This window comes from Spermophilus citellus (assembly GCF_964194105.1).
Source record: "Spermophilus citellus genome assembly, chromosome: 9".
NCBI lineage: Eukaryota > Metazoa > Chordata > Mammalia > Rodentia > Sciuridae > Spermophilus > Spermophilus citellus.
The window spans coordinates 98,399,436-98,416,748 of record NC_138191.1 but is presented as its reverse complement, the minus strand read 5'-3'; the positions used below and the strand labels follow the sequence as shown (position 1 = coordinate 98,416,748).

The window sequence follows — 17,313 nt, the reverse complement described above, 5'->3', positions numbered from 1 at the left end:
ATATGACAGACCTGTGCTCAGAATCCAGATTTTACTATGTGATCTCAGCATTTGCAACCTTTAAACTAACGGACCCTTCACTGGAAAATAAACCCTGAAGGACCTTACCACTTTCTTTGGTGTCTTGGAGGGGTTCTGTATGGATGGCTTTGAGGAAGGCCGCAGGTTTCTGGATGCACATCTGGTATTTCTCCTTGGAAGGGCTGGAGTGAATTCTTCTTCTTCCTCATTGCTTGAGTCTGAATCCTCTGTTTTTGGCAGGAACTCTTCCTCTTCTTGGTCACTTTTATTACTTTCTAAAAACCTGAAAGATAGGGACATATTATTTTCTCATATTCAGTGTTCAAGCCTAAATAAGAACTCCATAAAAGTCAGTGTGGATTAAGAGGCATTATAGCTTCTCCTGCCACCGGTAACAAAGGATTTGTTCCACTTCTCAGGCACTTGCTTCTGAGACATTCTGCTAATGGTGTTATTTATCTCATTAAGGACCTCAACAACTTTGTGATTTGTATATTAATATTCCTACTTTATAGAGGAGAAACTGAGGCTTAGAAAAGTTAAATAACCTAACCAAATTTCACTGATTCAAAACCTCAAATTCAAATCAAGGTCTATCAGAATCAAACTTCATGCTTTTGCATTCCACACCATCAGCAGAGTTGCCGCAACAGAGTTGCCGGCAATGCTGGTTATGGGACAATGGGAGGTAGTGCAGTGTTTCTTGTCCCTTTCATAATATGACATTTATGTGGATCTTACCAAAATTCCAGATATGCTATCAACAAATCCATAAATAACAAACAATAGAAAAGGCATTAAAGGATAAGGTCATGGATGTCCTTCAACATTTATGCTTTTTTTGCTACCCAAGGGCAGTCTTACCGTAGATGCTTCCTAATTTGATTCAAAGTCAAGAGAAAACTCCGTCTTCGGACTCGATGGGACGTAGTGGTAGCTTGATTTTGAGCTGTTGGTTCCTTTACCTTCCTATAAGATATCACAGCAAAGTTATGGGAAACAGTTTTGGGAAGCAGGCACTAGAAGATAGTCAGGTGAACTAACTGCCTCTTATTCTTTTTCAGCTATCTTGGAAAGAATTAATCACATTTTGCTAAAAAATGTATAAATGAAACTGAACTCAAACTCAGGGATTAAAGTCTGCCTAAATCTTATCATTTAGATCCAACTTGTCACCTCCCAACTATAGACCAGAACACAGTAATCCCAGTTTTGTCTTTTTGTTTCTGATATATCCATGAATTTACTCTGCACCCAGGTTCAAGGTCAGCAGAAATGCATATATATATATATATATACACACACACACACACACACACACACACACACACACTCAATATAAAGTATTTATTGTGCAACTTATTGTGAGTTAGGTGTTGGGAGTTTCTATTCAGGAAACACTAATATGTAATTTCTAGCTGGTCACGTTTTCATTTGTACAGTTCATCTACAAATATTATCTAGTGTCAACTTTCAAAGTCTGTTCTATTTCTGTTATATTTGAGAATGGTTTCTGATTTTAAAACACCAACATGGGCTGGAGATGTAGCTCAGTGGTAGAGTGTTTACTTAACATGCATATAAGGCCATAGCTTCTATCCCAAACACCAGGAAAAAAAAGAATCCTTAAAATACCAACAAAGTGATTTAAAAATGATTGTGAAAAACTGGCAAAGAACCAATAGCAACTAATAAAATCCTGAACTATGAGGCAATGCAGGTTTGGGAAACATCTTTCTACCACAATGATCCTCAAATTTCAACAGGGTATGTAAGAATCATTCAAAGAACATGTCAAACTACAATCCCAGGGCCCTGTGCTTGAAGCCCAATTCACCAGGTATGAGAAGAGGCTTAGGAATCTATTATGCTCCCTGGTGATTCTGTGACAGATCTACAACCCACTGATCTAAGTTACCTGACTATAACCCACTCATTTTATAAAATCACACAAAAGATTTTGATTTGCTCCTTGGAACAGGGTAAAGTCTCTGGGTTACCTCTTTTTGATGTTTTCTGGTTTCAGAATCACAGAAGACACCAAGGATCTCTGATCCCCTTTGACAGGAGTAAGTCTTTTCTCCTCACTAATCTGGGTGGTTTTCAAAGCCGGTACTCGGGTTCTCAGGATCAGGCAAAGTTTAGGTGAAGACTTCTTATCATCCTTGGCACATAAGAGTTGAACCTCTCCAGTTTTCTCTGGGGTTTTCCGAGCTAGAGAAGACATCTCACTTCTATGTGAGCGAGACCTCTTGGTATGTGAGGTAGTTTCAGAGAAGTCCACTTTTCGCTTAGTTCTTCCTGAAGAATCCAAGGAAGCATGTGAAGTCAGCGGGGATATCCTAGTGTTAGGTGTCCTAGGGAAACCTAAGCCCAAGAGACATCACAGATGTGGGCATGTTAGACTTAGCAATATTCACATTCTCAATCTCATTACAACTAAATTCAGTGAAATTATGCAAAGATTTGTTTTCCATACTTTGAATTATTCCATGATTTCTTTCTCTTAGTTAGGTAGCTCTAATTATTTTCTGACTTCTAAATTTCACTAGAGATTCTCCTGCTTAGCACCATAAGTGATGTTTATTTCTTCATGCTGGGGATTGAACCCAGGCCCCTGTGCATGTAGCATGCACTCTACCACTGAGTTATACACCCAATCCCTAAAAAGTCAACATCTTTTTCACCCCCTGGTACTGGGGATTGAATCCATGAGCACTTAGCCATTGAGCCACATCCCTACCCCTTTTTTATTTTGAAACAGTATCTCACTAAATTGTGTACGGTCTCACTAATTGCTGAGGCTGGCCTTAAACTTGTGATCCTCCTGCTTCAGCCTCTTGAACTGTAGGGATTACAGCGTGTACCACCATGCCTGGCCTAAAAAGAAAACTTCTTAGCCAGCTTTTAAGGATAAATGTTCAGTAATCAAGTTTCCCTGATTGTACCAGAACAGTGGTTCTCAACCAGGAGTGATACTTCATACCCTCTATTCCAACGACATAGCATTTGAAGAAATTTATACTGGTGTTGATGTCCCTGAGTAAAAGCGAGGCCCAGATTTTTCTTAACCCAGATTATATCTGCCATTACAGAAAAAAAGGATTTCTGGAACAACTATCTGAGATCTGTGAACACACAGATCCATGTGGATTTGCCCCGATTTCACCAGGACCACAGGCATAAACCACCCCAGCCATTCACTCAGACACAACTAAACCGTTACAAAGTATGTGCCAGCCACCAGAAGGAAAAAAGCGGAATGAGACTCAACCCTGATCCTTATTCACAGAACACTCTATTCTTACTGGGAAATGACGGTACAAGCATCTATAACATGAAGCAAAATAAGTGTCCTAAATCACCTAGGTACTAATAAAGATGTCTTGTCTTTTGAGAAAGACCTTAAGAGAAAGGTAAAATTCCAACAGATGTGAAAAAGGAAGGAGGGGACATGTGAAGAGAACAATGGAGAAACTGCCATGAGTTACAGCAGCAAGGCAGGAAAGCTCTGAGCACAGAGTGCTCACTTGAGTCATGCCCATGGTGTGGGGGACAGGAACTGGCAAGCCTTGAAGTGTGATCTAGTGCCTGTGTGTAAACTGTTATGGAGTCTTTATTCATAATTACTGAAAACTACAATCAATGCAGATGTCCTTACACTGGGAATCACTGTGGTGAAAGGAGTCAGACTCAAAGGCCAGAGACTACGCTTCCAACCATATAATATTCTAGAAAAGGCAAACTATAGAGACATTAGCAAACACATCTGTGGATACCAGAGACTGGGGCAAGGACTGGCTGACTGCAAAGGGGCATAAGAATATTTTGGTGTGAAACTGTTCTACCTCTTGAAAAAGGTGGTTACATAAATCTATGTATCTACATAAAGGCTTAATCTGCTAAAGGCAAGCATCCCTAATCCAAAAATCTGAAATCTACAATGCTACACATTCTGAAACTTTTAAAAGGTTGACATGACACAACAAGTGGAAAGTACCACACCAGACCTCATGTATTGGGTCACAGGCAAACCGCAGGCACACTACAAGTACTATATAAAACTATCTTCAGTCTAGGCGTATGGAAGGCTTCAACATATGTGAATGTCTAATTATGCATGTGCAATATTCCAAAATCCAAAACATTTCTGGTCCCAAGCTTCAGGTAAGGGATACTCAATCTGTATACACTAAAAAGGGAAATTTTATAGTCTCTATACCTCAATCAACCTGACTTTAAGGGTTATTTAGGGCCAGATCTTAAAAGTCTTTGAACATGAAACTAAAATTATCCATTTTATTCTTTTCTTTTTTTTTTTTGGTAAATAAGAGAGTAACTAATGTCTAGATTAATACAAATATGTTTCAAAGTCCTGGCCTCCCTCATACCTCATTCCCTGTCTTTCTGTCTCATCCAAAATATTTTCTTCCTCTAATTGTGTAACTGTATCTAAATTCCTTGCCATAACTTTCAAGATCCTATATATTCAACAGTCAAAAAATACTACAATAATTTCTGAAGATGATATTACACATTATTTGTTTTTTCCATTTTTCAAATGTGTTGTATTTATATTCAGCTCCTAAAACATATGCTGTATAAAGAGTCCCAAAATACAATTTAGTAGGATCCAATGGTGCACACCTGTAATCCCAGTGACTCGAGCGGTCAAGGCAGGAAGATTGGAAACTCAAGTTCAGCCTGGGCAATTTAACAAGATCCTGTCTCAAAATAAAAAATGAAAAGGGCTCGGGACGTGGCTCAATGGTTGAGTATCCCTGGATTCAATCCCTAGTACCACAAAAAAAAAAAAAAAAAAAAAAAATCTGAAATCTGGCAAAATTCAAAAGAATTAATGGCATATAACAAGATAGTCTGAGCTCTCAGAACAGCCATGAAGTAACTTTCAGGTTCACTATAAGGGCAAAAAGCAGGTCATAAAAGAATATATCTGGTGTGCTATCCTATTGGGTAAGAAAGAATTATGCTCGAGCTGGAGGTATTGCTTAGTGGTCGAGCACTTGCCTAGCATGTGTGAGGTTCTAGGTTTAATTCTCAGCCCCACATATAAATAAATGAATAAAATAAAGGTCCATCAACAACTAAAATATATATATAAATAATTTTAAAAAGAATGCACATTCATATTCATGTATACATGCATGTGTTATGTATTTAAAATCTACTAATGTACATAATAAACCAAGAAGTAACAGATTAAATCAGAATGGGAAAAGCCCTAAAACTAAATATAAACAGAAATAAAGAACCAACCTGCATATTACCAATAACAATTTGTTTTTCAGGAGAAAGAAAATTAATCAAAGTGTTTTTACTCATTCCATGGGATATGTTCCAAAGGCATAGAAAACCACAAATACATTTTTAAGTTTGTGTTTACTTTGGTGGGGGCATTGGTATAGCACTTGTACAACTATTTTACTATTTTGTGTGTATTAAGATTACTTCAGGAACTAGGATTCTTTCTGAAGGAGAACAGATATAACATGGAAGATGAGAAGGTCCCTGTAGTTCAGATTAGAAGTATCACTATGAATTGAAGAGTATTAATATGTGTATGGTTCCCTAGGTGTTCCACTGAGGACCTAGAAGCAGATCTTCTCTGCTATAGGGCTCTTGAAGAAACAGCTGATTTCAGGGCTCAAAATCACTGAATCATTAAGGAAATGCAAATCAAAATCATAACAATAAGGCAATATGGATAAATTTAGAGGACATTACACTAAATGAAATAAGCCAGGCACAAAAATATACTGTATGATCTCATTTATATGATGAATCTAAAAGAAGTTGAATTCATAGAGGTAGACAGCAGAATGATGGTTACCAAAAGCCAAGTAGGTGGGGAGCAAGTGAGTGCGTAGGTTTTGGCAAAGGGTACAAAGTTTCAGCGAGACACAGGAATGACTTTTGAGATCTACTGAATAGCAATAATAATTCATTGTATATTTCAAAATAACCAATAGCAAATTTCAAACATATCAGAATAATAAATGTTAGGTAAGTGAGATGAAAGACGTATTAGTTAGTTGATATAGCATGGTTGTACACATAAAACATCACATTTTACCCCATAAATGTAATACGGTTAGTATATCAATGAAAAATAATTTGAATTTTTAGAAAAGAAAAACTATCCTCCATGATGAGATAGCACTTCATATATTTTAGGATAGCTGCTATTAAAAAAAAAATCAGAAAATTACAAGCATAGGTGAGTACGTGGATAAACTGGAACCCTCCCACATTATATGTGGGAACATAAAATGATGTAGCCACTGTATGACAGTTCCTTAAAAAGGAAAGAATTATCATATGATCCAACAACCCCACTTCTGGGATACCCAGGAGTATTGGAAGTAAACTCTTAAGAGATATTTGTCCTATTTGTGCTATAGCAGTGTTACTGCAATAGCCAAAGTGTCCATAGACAGAGGAATGAATAAAACATGATACATACATATAATGGAATATCATTCGGCATACAAGGCAAGGAAATTCTGACACATATTACAACATGGATGACCTTGAGAACATACTGGTAAGTAAAATAAACCAGTCACAAAAGGAAAAGTCCTATGGTTCTACTTTTGGGATTATCTAGAGTAGTCAAATTCTTAAAGCCATAAAAGAGAATGGTTTCTAGGGGCTAGAGAAAGGGGGAAGGATTGGAAGTTAATGTTTAATGGGTACAAAGTTTCAAATTGAAGATGATGGTGTTGATTGCACAATAATGTGAATGTACTCACTACCATTTAAAAATGATAAAAATGGTAAAATTCACATTATATATATTTTAACATATGTCCAACCAATACCTGGCCTATTGCTGCACTAATTCAATACTCTTATATGAACTAATATTTTATAAGTGTTCCTTCAGCCCCAGTATGCCCTGAGAACACACTTACTGCAGAGATCCAGCCTCTTCCTTGCAGTGGGGGCAACAGGATGCACAGGCGTTAGGCGAGATTTAGAGGCAGAGTGACTTGATTCAATCCTTTTGGCCACTTGTTTTGCTGTGGTCCAAGCAGGGCTTTCTGTGTTCTTAGTCATGGCTTCCACAGGCTTCCGGCATTTAGGGCTGCCTTCTTGTAGTTTCTCCAACTCTGCAAATAGTTCTGGGGACAATGGTCTGAACTTCTTTTCATTCCAGGATAGTTTCACAAAAAATATTTTCTCATTTTTCAGACCCACAGGTATCACTTCATGTGGAGCTAAAGCCACTACCTGAATTTAGGAAGTATACATGAACAGGAAAAGATGAGCCAAGGAAGACTGCATCAGAGCTATGATTAAAAAACATTAAGCCAACATCTCTACCTCTAATGTTATCTTTCCAATATAAAAAAGCAGATATTGCATAGCATATTAATAGACAACTGAGCACTTATTTAATTGTTTGAAAGACACCAATGAAATGTATAAATTACTTTCATTTTTAAAAAGTTTATTGGCTTTACCTTTTCATTTCTGTTCTCACTCTAATTTGATGATGCATCACTTCACTCCTAGATAATTCCAGACTTCACATAGCTGATATCTAAATCCTCTATCACTTTCCTTTCCTCCTCAGCCAAATTTCCCCACAGGAGTTTCTGTAAATACGTTCCCCTGCTCAACAATGTTCCTCAGCATGGCCTTGCACCACTAATGGAGCTTGGCTTTCACAGTTCTGCTCATTCCCACCCAACATCTTCTGCCTAAACACTGCCCTGCACTCCATCCTTCCAAATCTACCCGTCCTGCAGCTTCAACTTCTATACCTGCTCTTCTCTCCTTTATTTAACTCGGACATTGATTACTACAGTCGTGCCAGACCCAGTCTTCCAGCCCATCCATTAATCCAACCACCTAACCATAATAAAAACCACACTTCTTGGGCTGGGGATGTGGCTCAAGCGGTAGCGCACTCGCCTGGCATGCGTGCGGCCCGGGTTCGATCCTCAGCACCACTAAAAAATAAATATTAAAAAAAAAAAAAAAAAAACCCACACTTCTCATCCTGATCTAATCCCACTTTAGGGGACTGAAGTAGTCCAAGAATAAGCCATATATTTAGTCTCCAAACTAGTGTTCTGCTTAGGCCTACAAATGAGCAGCTCAATAGCTCCTGATTTATTATAAAATCCTATAACACAAATTTGCCTGTAGCAACTAGCACCCTTTGAACTGATTTACTCAAGTCCTTATTTATCAAAGCAGATTCAGCCTCACAATGCCTTACACCTGCCACAATCATAGCTAAATATAATTTTCCATATTTGCTAATTTCTGTTCATCCCTCAGGTCATAACCCAAATGTCACTTCCTCTACAAAGTTCCTAACACATGACAAGTGCTCTAAATAAATATTTGTTGAGATGAAATAGGTAGAACAGAAAAAATGATAGGATAAAATTCATTCCCATGGGGCAAATTAGAGCCAGTAAATTTCTGAGGTCATGCGTTTAGAAGGTAGACGGAAGCAAGCTTCAAGACAGAACTGGGATCAAAGCACCACCTACCCGAACAGGGCCAATGATGGTCTCAGCACTAATGTTGCTGTCACAGGCAGGGTAGTCATACCAGAATATCTCCCGCGCATCAGGCTTCCGTCCCAACAAGTGCTGTTTATGGGCAGGGACTTCACAGAATCGGACAAACCACTGTACTCGAGCACGTTTTTTGGAATGAAGTTCAGAATCTAGAATGATCAGGTATGAAGGGGAGAATTAATAAAATATGAGAACATTTTACTAAGTACTTCCTATGTGCCAGTTCCTGTGATAAGCCCTCAACTATTGAATTCCATACCCATAATAACCCTGCATGTAGGTACTATGTCTTTTACAGGCAAAGAAATCAAGTTTCAGGGACCTTAAATAATTTGTCAAAGGTCATTCGATTCACCAACCACATTCAAGCTGACTCCACCCACATTCAAGCTCTTCTCAGGTTGCTTCATTTCCTAATGGTGTTATCACTGGACAAGGAATTACAAAAGGGATTTGAAAGGATCTACTCTAAACACAAGCACTGACTAGTGGATCAATTCTACAAATTGGTAATTATAAAGAAAGCACCTCACAGCAGGAAGGAGAAAAAAAGAATCCTAGCAGGAATCAGAATAGTGACCATGGGGATGACTTAGCAATCACCGGCTTGTAATCTTTAGCTTTATCATTATAATATACCATTAATATCTCTGTAAGGGCATACATTCAATAGTATCATCATCACCAACCTCTCTTCTAAACTCTTTCCAGAGAAACTAAAGCCATCCAATGGAGCAGCATACTAAAGGAAATCTAAAACCTCCACACAAAACCCCACATTTCTGCTGATGTGCTCCCCCTAGTGGATTTTAGTTGCATTGGTTTTTCTTCATAACTTGTCAAGTATCTCCCCTGTGTAAATAAAAACATCCTTATCCATTGGCTGTATCCATTCCTTTTCTTAATAAATTGCCACAGGACTATCTAACTCATGCTATTCCTCTTCTAAATCCCTAGGAAGAAGTAGTTTTGTGTAGTTTTTTTTTCTTTCTTTATTTTTAAAGTAACATGTTTTATTAATTTTTTTAATGTGGTGCTAAGGATTGAAACCAGTGCCTCCAACACACTAGGGAGTGCTGCACCACTGAGCCACAACCCCAGCCCTTGTGTAGTTTTAAGTTGTTCTTTCTTCTTAATTCTTCCCTTGAAACCTGGCCAATCCCACCTTCCTGCATGATCCTGTTCTGCAAAGGGCTCAAGGCTCAGCACTTAATGAGCTCTGACCTTTTCAACCCTATACACAAGTTCCTCTGGAATGTATATAACTGAAGTGCTTTTGTTTTCCTGACTAAACACCAAATGATACACCTTCCTAATCCAATCTACCCCTTAAGGTCCTTGTAAAGATGCACTTGCAAAATTTATTACTAACTTCCTCATCAATTAAAGGATACAAGTATATCACAGTACAAATCACCTATTTTTTTCCTTCCCTCTTTCTCTCCATCCTCCAAATCTGCCTTTATGACCACTCTTAGAATTAATGGAAAAGATAGATTCTTGAGTCCTCCAATTCCATTTTACCCACTACTACTGCTATGGTGAGTAAAGAAGTTTTCTAGATGGAAAAGGGAATGGTTGGTGCTAACATGTATAAGGTACTCTGCACACTGCTGTGAACTAAGGAATCGTCAGCCTCTCCTGCTCTTACCTCCAGATTATTTCTATCAGCAACAAGGTTCATTCCAGCCCCAAACTCACCATCTTCAAACAACTCAATCAACTTAGCAACATAGGGGTTTTCTTCATCATGCCCTTCAATCAACACAAATTGTCCAACTTGAATGTGCATCTGAGTCGAACAACCTATTTTCATACATATTTCTCTAGGAGGAAGTAACAAAGAAACATGTTAGGAAATCTTTAAGGGTGGGAAAAGCTCTTCAGATCTTCTGGAACCAGAAAGTGTTCTCAAACTAGAAACTCCCCTAAATAATTTCTCTATGCTGAGCAACTCTCCTACAGGGGAACCAATGCACTCAATTATATTTAAGCCTAGACAAAAATGGGCCAAACTAATTGTTTTAGCATGAATGGTAAATATAAAAGTCTTAACACAAACCCTAACTTCCCTCACATATTGACAAAGAAAAATAAAGGCTACCCAAGGATGGAGAGCTGCCTAATGATAATACCAAAATTATCGAGCTGGAAAGGACATATTAACATCTTTCATCTTGTTATCATAAAGAGTTAGACAGAACTCAGCTTAAGTAGCTATGACCTTATTTTATTTATCAAATTTTACTAACCAACAACTTTGGCCCTATTTATTCTATCATCTTCTTCCATCAAACAAACACCCTCCTTACAATCAACACATATCTACATCTCTCAGTCTTCAATTCATGGGAACTAGAATAGGCTGGATCTAAGTTATTAACAGTTTAACTTCAGAAATTGTATTTCCAGCCCAACCACAAGGCCCCATCACTCACTTGTAAGTTTGGTGGTGCAGTTTGCGATCCAGCAGTGGCCTGCCAACCCACGAGTAAGTTTGTCTGATCTTCTGCCTTGTTTGGTAGGGTGCCATGGCTCCTGTGAAAAAGCCTCAACTCTGAATTCCATGGCAAATTCTGATGGATTCTAAGACATAGTCAGCCCCCCTTCCATGAATTCAACCTTTGTTTTCCTGCCCCTGCCTCACCCCACACATTTTAGAGATAGGTAACAATTTCTTTGAGGAAAAAGTAAAGTTCCATGAAGATTAAATATAGGCAATTTGGCATCATTTATGTCTTAAGATATGCCTCATTTCTTCTCACCTAAGGAAACAGGAGGGTCAACATGTACAGAAATACTAGCAACAAGGCACCAGAGGTGTGAAACATCTAACAATGTGAAATGTCTTCACAGTTATGATCCAGATAGGGATTAAAGATAAATGTAGTAAAGGAAACTATTAAATAGTGTCAAGAGCCCAGAGGAACCAACAGAAGTTAGAGGACTGGTTCTTATGGGTATTCAAAAAGGGAAGGATTACTATGGAAGGTTCCTGAACTGAACATGGAAGTTAGTAAATATTGACAAAGACTGAACTCAGTTCCAAGGGATGAAGAAGGTAGGCAAGTGATATTTGGGAGACAGCAATGGGTTTTATAAAGTGTATAATTTCATTTACATTTTAAAAAAAGTTATCAGTGTTACTAAGCTGTACTGGTCTGATAGTTGGGAGTGGCTGTTTCTTTGCAGCTGATAGACCCAGATATGAGTACTGTGAATAGCTGAAAATAAATGCTTATGCTAAAATACAGCCGGGGAAAAGATACTTTTAGTGATGAAAACACAAATATGGATGAAAATACAAATATAATCATTTTTACAAAGAATTTGGGCATTACAATCTGATAGTTCTAATAATGATACCAATCCATTATTTTAAGCAACTTAAAAAATAATAAAACTTTCCTCTGAATTTCATGTTTTCCTTATAGAGCTAAAATTTGACAAAACTGAGTTAGAAAAAAAAAACAGACCAACAGAATTATTCTGAATTAATGATTACGAGATCAAAATTTTAGTTTAAATTGAAAACAACATCCTCCTTCAAAAATTAGTTTCCTAGAACTCAGTGGCATTTTATCCTACATTCTATTGGGGAATATTTGCAATCTTAAGATTTTGTGTTTTTGGAAGTTTTTAAATTTTTTTTAATTTTTTTTTTTTTAGAGAGAGTGAGAGAGGGGAGAGAGAGAGAGAGAGAGAGAGAGAGAATTTTTAATATTTATTTTTTAGTTCTCGGCAGACACAACATCTTTGTTGGTATGTGGTGCTGAGGATCGAACCCGGGCCGCACGCATGCCAGGCAAGCAGCTACCGCTTGAGCCACATCCCCAGCCCCAAGCCACATCCCCAGGCCCTGGAAGTTTTTTAACTTTTGAGGGAACTAATCCAAAAAGGAAATATTGAGTCATTAACAAATAAACTGTTTACAAAAGATACATGAAAGATCACTTTAAGTAAATTAAGAGTATCAATCTAATTTTTCTTTTGTAGTTGTAGATGGACAGAATGCCTTTATTTTTTTATGTGGTGCTGAGGATCGAACCCAGTGTGCCTCGCACGCTAGGCAAGCGCTCTACCACTGAGCCACAACCCTGACCCTCTCAATGTAATTTTAATGAGGCATAGTGTGAAAATGAATAAAGAGCAAGGAAAATAGAGAGAGCAAAACCAACTGGAAGACTTGCCCAAGTAAAAAGTAAATTTGTATTCATAATATCAAAGTATCTTTTGGTCAAAATTAGTAAACATGTTTGAATCTAAATAAATGTTTAAGGAAATACATAACACAAATTTACCTTCAATATGTTTCTTCTGATGGATGACGTAACACAAAACTTTCAGAAATTAACTTGGAAATGTTAACCTTTTCCACAATGAAGCCAGATAAAATGTGCTATTGAGATACAAAGAAAAAACCCAAGTAAATTGCAGTCCTCACTAAGCTCTCATTTTAAAAAAAAACTGGGGAAATAGCATCTAGTACTTCCTTATAAAATCAGTACTTCTCAGCAAACCTTCTACAATTCTCAAATAATCTAACTGTAAAATATATAGCCTATTTTTTCACTTTGACTATGACAACTTATTTTATGTGCACAATAATCTCATTTTTTTCAAACCAAAAACTAGCATAGGGAAAGAACTATGAAATGTATACCAAGAGGGCTTTAAATTCATGCTCAATTATTTTAAATCTAGACCATATTTTAGTTTACTAAAGCAGATATCCTCTTTCAAAAACCAAGTCAAGGTAAAAGTCTCCTATACTAGGAGACCAAGAGCCATACTTGATGAGACCAGAATAATGTGTGCACCATAAGGTGTATAATTCCACTTTCATTAAAAAAAAAAAAAATTATTAGTGTTACTGGTCTGATAGTTGGAAGAGGTATGTGATTTACCCTAGGCTGAGGAAGCAAAGTTACTGGAAGGACCAGGACCATATAACCTGCCATTCCTCTACCACTATGCCACATGCCTATTCCCATCATCAAACAAACCAAATTTATTAGTGCCCTCAGACTATGTAACTGCTGTTCTCTTTTCCTGCATTACAGGGGTGGCTCAGGTCTCAGCTCCGATGAAACTCCCTCAGAGAGGCTTTCACTGAATACTCAGTGGGAAAGTTACTCTGCCATCATGTTCTATTATACCATCCTACTATGACCATCATCTTATTTTCCTATTTGTTGTGTTTCTTACATTTGAATGTTAAATTCCAAAGAATAGAAACCTTGAGACCTTCTCTTTATTATTCATAACTGCATTAGTAATCCTTTGTCAGGACTAGGCATAATATAGGTAAACAAATGAAGGATGGAATTTTAAAAATCACCAGAACAAGCATGGCACTGTGATGTATCCCTATAATCCCAGTAACTTGGGAAGCTGAGGCAGGTGGATTACAAATTCAAGGCCAGCTGGCAACTTAGTGAGATGTTATCTCAAAGTAAAATAAAAAAATTTAAAGGGCTGGGGATATAGCTAAGCAGTACAGTACGGAGGTTTAATCCCCAATACCACAAAAATAAATAAACAAATAAATAAAAGATAAATCAGAGCCAAGCCCAGTGGTGCACAACTATAATTCCCAGCAACTCTGGAGGCTGAGGCAAAGAGGACATAATTCAAGGCCAGCCTCAGAAACTGAGACCTTGTCTCAAAATAAATAAATAAATAAATAAATAAATAAATAAATAAATAAATAATAAATCAAACAATTAGGACCATAGCAGCTGTAGTGAGACTGTAGATCAGCCAAAATACTTATATACTGCCAAAGGGAATGTAAGTGACACAACCACTTTGGAAAATCAAATTTTCTTAAATTCTGAACATATGCATAACCTTTGGCCCAGCAATTTCAACAGAAATACATAATACCATCAAAAGACATGAATCAGGGCCAGGCATGCAGAGAAGCTTAGGAGGCTGAGGCAGGAGAATCATGAGTTCAAAGCCAGCCGTAGCAACTTAGTAAGGCCCTAAGCAACTCAGCAAGACTCTATCTCTAAGTCAGAGGGGTGGGGATGTTCAGTGGTTAAATGCCCTGAGTTCAATGCCTGGTACCCCCCACCCAAAAAGTCAAGAACCAGAATATTCATAACAGCACTATACAGTGATGAAATTAAACCAACTACAACTACATAGACAACAAAATTACATGAAGCCAAGGAAATCAGACACCAAAGGTAAAAAAGTCCTGAAATCTGCTGATTTCCTTATGCTGCACCTTCAGAAGAACTCCCCATTATTTTAACTTTTCATTGAATTACATATAGAAAAGTGTATAAATGAGAAATACACAGTTCAATCAACTCATTGCTCTTTCTCACCTTCCACCTAAAACTTTATCTCACCTACCATCGGCATACAAATTTCTCAAGAAAAATGGTGAGTGGACTGGAGAGGCTGGTCTGACTTGGTTTAGAAAAGGCTTTGGTTTCTAAAGATATCAGACACAGATGTCACAGATATTTAAAATGTGAAATATGCACACCACTCAGTCTAGGAGCCACATTCAAGGGAAACAGATAAAGAAGTTGCTATAAAAAAATTTTGAGCCAGTATGGAAGATTGAGACAAAACTCGTTTTTTGTAGACTAGGGATTGAACACTTGGCCTTATGCATGCTAAGCAAGTGCTCTACCACTGAGACACACCCCTAACCCTTTTTAAATTTAGTTTGAGACAGGATCTCACTAAGTTGTGCAGGGTGGACTCCAGGTTGTGACCTGCCTTTTTCAGTTCCCAAGTAGCTTGGATTACAAGTGTATGCCACAATGCACAGCCTGAGCCAAAACTATCTCATTTAATTCTTATGATAACCCTAGAACAATATCAGTACACAGTAAGTGTTCGATAATAAATATTTCCTAAATTAAAGGTATATATGTTAGTATCAAGGTGAAAACTACTGTCCAATTTTATACAGGATAGCACAGCCTTAACTCAAGACTCTAAACATCCAGATTCCCATGACTGTGCTCTTAAATGCTTCACTTTACAACACACAGGGATTGTAAAGTGAACTGCATGATGTCTATGAGAGCTTACTTCTGGTGGCTTATAACAGTAAGTCAGGCTTCCTGGTCACTGAGTAAGAAGAGGTCAACTGGCCCTCAATTCCCTCATTCACAAAACAGAAGTAATAGAACCTTCCTTCCTTTTGGCTAATCTTATTTATTAAGTACCAATTGTGTGCCAGGCACTATTCTAAGATTATTAGTGAGAAAATGCAAAATTATAAATCCACTCTTACATTAATTTGTATTATTTTTAATATAACAATATTTTGGAACTCACAAGTGATACAAAATGTTGCAAATAAATTCCAGGGAATTCAGAAAACTTCTAAAGTTCACATACAGCCCTCTATTACAGTTTTAAAAAGGTTGCAGAGAAACTTGTTAAACCAGGCTCTCACAATGGAAATGCCATTGGCATTCAAAAACTAATACAGCAGAAAAGAGGATACCATTATTCATATTTTACAGACAACTAAAACCAGATCTAATCATTGCACTTTTTCTTTGAAGTACCGGGGATTGAACCCCGAACATGCTTTACCACACCCATCCACCCTTTTTATTTTTTATTTTGAGAGGTCTCACTAAATTGCTTGCGGCCTCATTAGGTTGCTGAGGCTGGCCTTGAACTTGTGATCCTCCCGCCTAAGCCTCCTGAGTTGCTGGGATTACAGTCTTAAAATACCGCATCCTGTTTAATCATTGCACTTTCACAAGTAGACCGGATAAGGATCTCGCACCTCATTCAAGTCCACTACTTTCCCCAATTGTCACATTAAAAGGCCCTTCGGTTGCAGGCTGAATTCGAGGAAGCAGAAAGGGTGCCATTACACTTCTCTCCTGGAAAGAATGTGGATGGGAGCCTATAGTTAAAAGCTGCTCATCTAGAGAAATCTGGGTATGAGCCTAGGCATCTTAGCCACGAAAAATGACCTAGACAAATCTCTGGAAGCAATCGCTACATAGGCAAAACGGGGAAATAGCATCTAATCTGCCTTCCCTGTAGCGCTTGCTACACTATGGCTCAAGAAGGAGATGATGCGAGGAAACGCAGATGGAAGTAAAGGCTCAGACCATTTCTGAGAGTCTGGGATAACTGAGGGGAGAATGCACACGCTTCTCAGGTGTGGGTTTCTGGCTTCCCCGCTGCAAATTCTTACTCCCTAGCAGAGCAAGAACCCTTTTAGGAAACGGGACGAGGGAAACAGGGCCACTCCTAGCAGGATTAGAAAAGTGCCTGGGCACTGAATCGGCTTTCGGTGCATGTCTGATGTATGAATCAATGAGTGAGTCTGCAAAGAACAACACCCATAGTTCGAAGCTGAGGTCACTCACCTGTCCCCCAGGCCGCCACATTCACCGGGCGCTAAAGTTTCCTCGGGCTGGTCGTAAGCCTTCTGCTTCTCACCTCCCGTACTCTGGGAGCTCCGGGCTTTGCAGCAGCTCTGACCTGCCCCACCTGGATTCCTCCTTTACAGCCACAGGCCCCACGCGGTAGCCAAAGTTGGTCCTGGATTGGAATCGAAAGAAGCGCGAGAAAAGAAAATTTCGCGCCAAACGGCATGACCCCGCCCCCAGGCTATCGCCGTAGCTCGGCGTCAGTGAGCTCCGCCCACCTAAGGGGCGCATGACGAATATCCGCCAACGTGCCGCAGCCATCATTGATTCGATCGGCGCGCATTACACAGAAAAGTTTC

General features: G+C 38.4%; 1 protein-coding gene across 1 annotated transcript in view; it reads right to left on the bottom strand.

Annotated features, from left to right (window-relative positions):
- The window catches only part of ORC1 (origin recognition complex subunit 1), a 30,687-nt gene extending 13,497 nt beyond the window's left edge, over positions 1–17,190 (bottom strand). Inside the window, exons 1-9 of the mRNA XM_081307141.1 lie at positions 16,952–17,190; positions 12,884–12,981; positions 11,021–11,120; positions 10,284–10,408; positions 8,553–8,731; positions 6,957–7,275; positions 2,022–2,388; positions 886–990; positions 109–304 (exon numbers count right to left, since the gene is read on the bottom strand). Coding sequence (XP_081163267.1) covers positions 109–304; positions 886–990; positions 2,022–2,388; positions 6,957–7,275; positions 8,553–8,731; positions 10,284–10,408; positions 11,021–11,115 — 1,386 coding nt within the window. The 5' untranslated portion in view covers positions 11,116–11,120; positions 12,884–12,981; positions 16,952–17,190. The remainder of the gene's footprint in view (positions 1–108; positions 305–885; positions 991–2,021; positions 2,389–6,956; positions 7,276–8,552; positions 8,732–10,283; positions 10,409–11,020; positions 11,121–12,883; positions 12,982–16,951) is intronic.
- Positions 17,191–17,313: the final 123 nt, after the last annotated feature.